General features: G+C 39.7%; 1 protein-coding gene across 1 annotated transcript in view; it reads left to right on the forward strand.

Annotated features, from left to right (window-relative positions):
- LOC104836187 (protein ELYS-like) overlaps nt 1-3,871 on the forward strand; it is a gene marked incomplete at its 3' end in the record, with an annotated part of 10,492 nt that overhangs the window by 2,377 nt on the left and 4,244 nt on the right. The window contains exons 3-4 of the mRNA XM_010574584.1: nt 2,110-2,291; nt 3,060-3,224. Of these exons, the coding sequence (XP_010572886.1) occupies nt 2,110-2,291; nt 3,060-3,224 (347 nt within the window). The remainder of the gene's footprint in view (nt 1-2,109; nt 2,292-3,059; nt 3,225-3,871) is intronic.

Genomic DNA, 3,871 nt, shown 5'->3' on the forward strand with positions numbered 1-3,871 from the left:
CGAGGAATTATCTTCTGTGGACAACTAAGTTTTACAGGTTAATGCTAAATTAGAGTAACTGTGGTTCAAGGTGTCAAGCCACCAGTGTATTAATGCAGGGTGTTTGAAGTGACTGTATGACTGCCTTTTAGTGTAAGAGTAGCTGTGTAGTCATTCAGAGAGTGAAGGAATGAGTTAAAAAAACCAAACTCACAAGATTAGAAAGAATTTTGGCATAATTTTTTTTAATTTTTTTTTGTTTTGTTTTGTTTGTGGGAGCATCTCTCATTGCCCTCTGGATAGACATGTGAAATGTAGCAGAAAACTGAAAATGTTAATGGAGTATTATTTGGATTGGAGTCTAGTAGAAGCATATCTGAATTTAAAACATTAATTATATGAAATTGCTTTATAATGGTTGTATGTTTCAGAACTATTGAGCGGTATTTTCACAAATTTTCCTCGTTTGTATGAGGCAGAAGGGTAGCATTCAGATTCAGTGAGCTGAGAAAAGCTTGCTTTGTTCATTCCCAGAATGAGTTGGCAGTAGTCTAGGAGAATAGGAAAAGCCAGTGCATAGTGCCATGGAAAAATACGCTGTTTCAGGGGTTTCTACATGGAAAACTAAAGTGTGAAAACTGGGAAATGTTTTTGGAAGACTGTATGCAAAAATGGAAAAGATTCATTTGGTGCCAATTGTACAACAGAAAAAAATCTTAAAAGAAGTTAGAAGCAACACTTGAACTTTGGCTAATTCTGCAGCAAGATATGTACAGTATTTCTGCTTTCCTCATAACAGTCATCAAGACCTGGAGCAGCAAGAATTTGAATAATCAAAACGCTTTTGATAGTCCTTTGAGTAACAGAGAAGATTGGAATTTTAATTCGATTTATAGAAAACCTGAAACAAAATAAAGCTAAGTTACTGTAGGTGCTTCTAAGATTACAATTACTGTGACCGAGGTGAAGGGTAAATTCTGTAGTAGATTGCCAGGCAGTGTAGTCATAGCAAGTGCTTGATATGGGAGAGGAGAAAACTTTGGAGCTTAGGGGTTTGGTTATTTTTCCCCACCTCTAGGGGTAAAAAAATAAATTAAAAAATGGACTATCTTGTCATGCTCTCTTCTTTGTTTTATTTTCGTGTAAAACTTTGTTGTTGACATAAGGATTCCTGTTTTCATTGTGTTGCATTTTGGAAGGCTAAAGGATAGCCCATGTTCTTTTGTTGTTTAGGTTTAGTGCAGGAGTCTCTATGTGTTTTATCTCTGCTATAGCACTCAGTATTGTCCTGGGATGTCTTGCAGGTGCTGAAAAGCCTGTCTTCACCCACCTTGTAATAAAGTTGCATGCAGGCTGCTTCACACGTTAAAGAGCTGTGTGCACTTCTTCCTTAGCTGGAGTTAGCTTTTTATCTAGCAAGCTGCTGTTCTTTTTGCCGTTGTTTTAGGCTGGCTTTTAACACTTTTGTTAACACTCATAAAAGTGCTGGTGCGCATTTAAAACTTTTTTTGCTTTATGTGGTTGTTATTTTTATTCTAAATGAGGACTACTGTAAATTTTACTAAGTTGGTGTCTCTGTTCAACACTATCTACAAGTGTTGCATTCCCGTGGAAATGGTGTGTCTACCATGCAAGTAGACCGCTGCCTCGTCTGACTGACAGCCATGATTTATCGTAATACCTGTTTGGCAAAGAAGGCATAGACTGTATCACGGTGCTTATGGGCTGTGAGCAGTGGAGAATGAGATTTACTTTTGTCTTCCTTACTCAAGTCCCTTAAATATGATAAAGTTTCTTGCATATAACTGATCTTATGTGGGTTCATAGAGTTCATTATTTCTCAGTAGGAAATGGAAATTAGTAAGATGTAATAATAGAATGCACCATTGAAGTTGAAGTTAATTCAGTTAAATAACTGTAGGAAATCTAGTAAGTGGAAGGCAATAACAGATTTTTGTATAGGTGTGGGGTTTTTTTCTTGATAAAATTGGAAACAATGCTTTGCTTTTAAGTCTTATGGTCCTCTGTATTTACTTTCTTGTTTCTGATGTGCTAATTCCGGCTTCACTTTTGAATGATTTCTGTTTAGCTTGTCAAACAGCTTAAATGCTAGCTTGCAGTTTTCCTGTAGGTAACTGCTATAGAACCCATAACTAATCACGGAGGAGCCAGCGTGAGCACTCGGCACCTACATCAGAGTCTGCGATGGCTCTTTGGAGTGGCAGCAGTGGCTACAGATGTTGGTCATCTGCTTCTGGTGGACCTTTGTTTGGATGATTTCTCTTGCAGTCAGAATGAAATAGAAGCATCGGGTAAGCCTGCAGTTTTTAAACTTGAATTTGAGAGTAAGAAAACTTGTGTATAAACAATATGCATCCCACTTGGAAGACACTAGCGTGCAGGCATTTCTGACTGCTGGTTACAGATGGCGGTTTGACTTGGTATAGTCCTGACCTGATTAAAAATGGGAGTGGCTTAATACTCCTCCTAATGTTATAAATGCCCCCCTGCCACCAAGATCCGTATGTCACTATGATGCTTGCCAGTGAGGTGTAGGAATTTTACCACGTGAGTCAGTGCAGCTGCCTGAGAGGAAGTTGTGTCAGAGGCGCCCTATTTCTTGGGAATGTTCTTCTGCTTCTGTGAATTGACTTGGGGCAAATTTTAGGCTTGCTTGTTAAAATGAATCCGACTTGTCAAAAACCGTGCATTTGGATGACTGAAATCTCTAATTTGCATATTCGGATTGCATACGCTGTTTTGGCTATTACAAGAGTGGCTTCAGGAGTTGGTGTCGCTTCAGACAGCTTCATCATGAGGCCCAAACGCTTGATTTACAGAGTCCAGGAAGAATTTGTCTACGAAGGTTACGCTTTTACCTGGTTTTAAAATACGAGTGAGAATACCTGTCCGATCAGAGAGTTCTTCTGTTCTTTGGAAACATACAAAAGAAAGCGTTGCATAAATGGGTATTTTGCCTGGGCCGGTAGAATTGGATGAGACGTGTTGTCACGTCAGTGTTCAAAATGCAGCCTAAATGGCCTGACACATTAATTCATGGCGTGGTTTTGTGTGTGTAGGTCTAGAAGTTGTCACTAGAATTCCTGCTGAAGTTCCACAAAGAAGAGAAGCTGTGACCAGAGAAGGGAGACATCTCTGCTTTCAACTACAAAATCCTTCAGGAACAGCAATATCAACGCTGTACTACATAAGCAGAAGCAATCAGCTCGTTGTGGGTTTTTCAGATGGCTGCCTGTCACTGTGGAATATGAAAACTTTGAAGAGGGAGTAAGTAGGCCTTTACACCTGGCCATGCCCGGAGGTGCAGGGGTCTCAATTGTTTGCTTACGGAAGCATGTTCATGAAAGAGAACTTTTTTAGGGACTGAAATTTTGGGTATAGTCTTGGAATGTTTAGAAATCCTCTTCTGAAATAACTATGAAAAGTCATACGTGGATTAAGTGGACCGCCTTCTCCCCAGTGGACTAGGATTGTTTTCCTTCTTGTGCCTGTGGCTCGAGGGATTGTGGAAAGCATGCTTCTTTGGGTCACGTCAAGCAGTTTAGGATGCGATAGAGCTCATTTTTATAAGACGCTTTGTCCGATCAGTAGTGTTCAGTGAAGCCAGGAAATGTGTGTGTTTTGATGAACCAGATTTTAGGAATGATTTTTCAGAACCAGCTACTGCAATTAGGGCATACATTGAGAAGCTTACGTATGTTAATAATGTGGGTTTGGTGATAATATTCTTTAAAGTGTCCAGGATGAAACTAGTGAGACACGAAAAATCAGTAGCTGATCCGTGCCTGAAAAGATACTCTTTCCTACATGTCAGCCTTGTCCAAAACAGGGGACTGACCCATTCCGAGGCAACGTTGCGTGTGAATGAAAA

The sequence above is a fragment of the Haliaeetus leucocephalus genome, unplaced genomic scaffold (genome assembly GCF_000737465.1).
Source record: "Haliaeetus leucocephalus isolate CR32 unplaced genomic scaffold, Haliaeetus_leucocephalus-4.0 Scaffold446, whole genome shotgun sequence".
Classification (NCBI taxonomy): Eukaryota; Metazoa; Chordata; class Aves; order Accipitriformes; family Accipitridae; genus Haliaeetus; species Haliaeetus leucocephalus.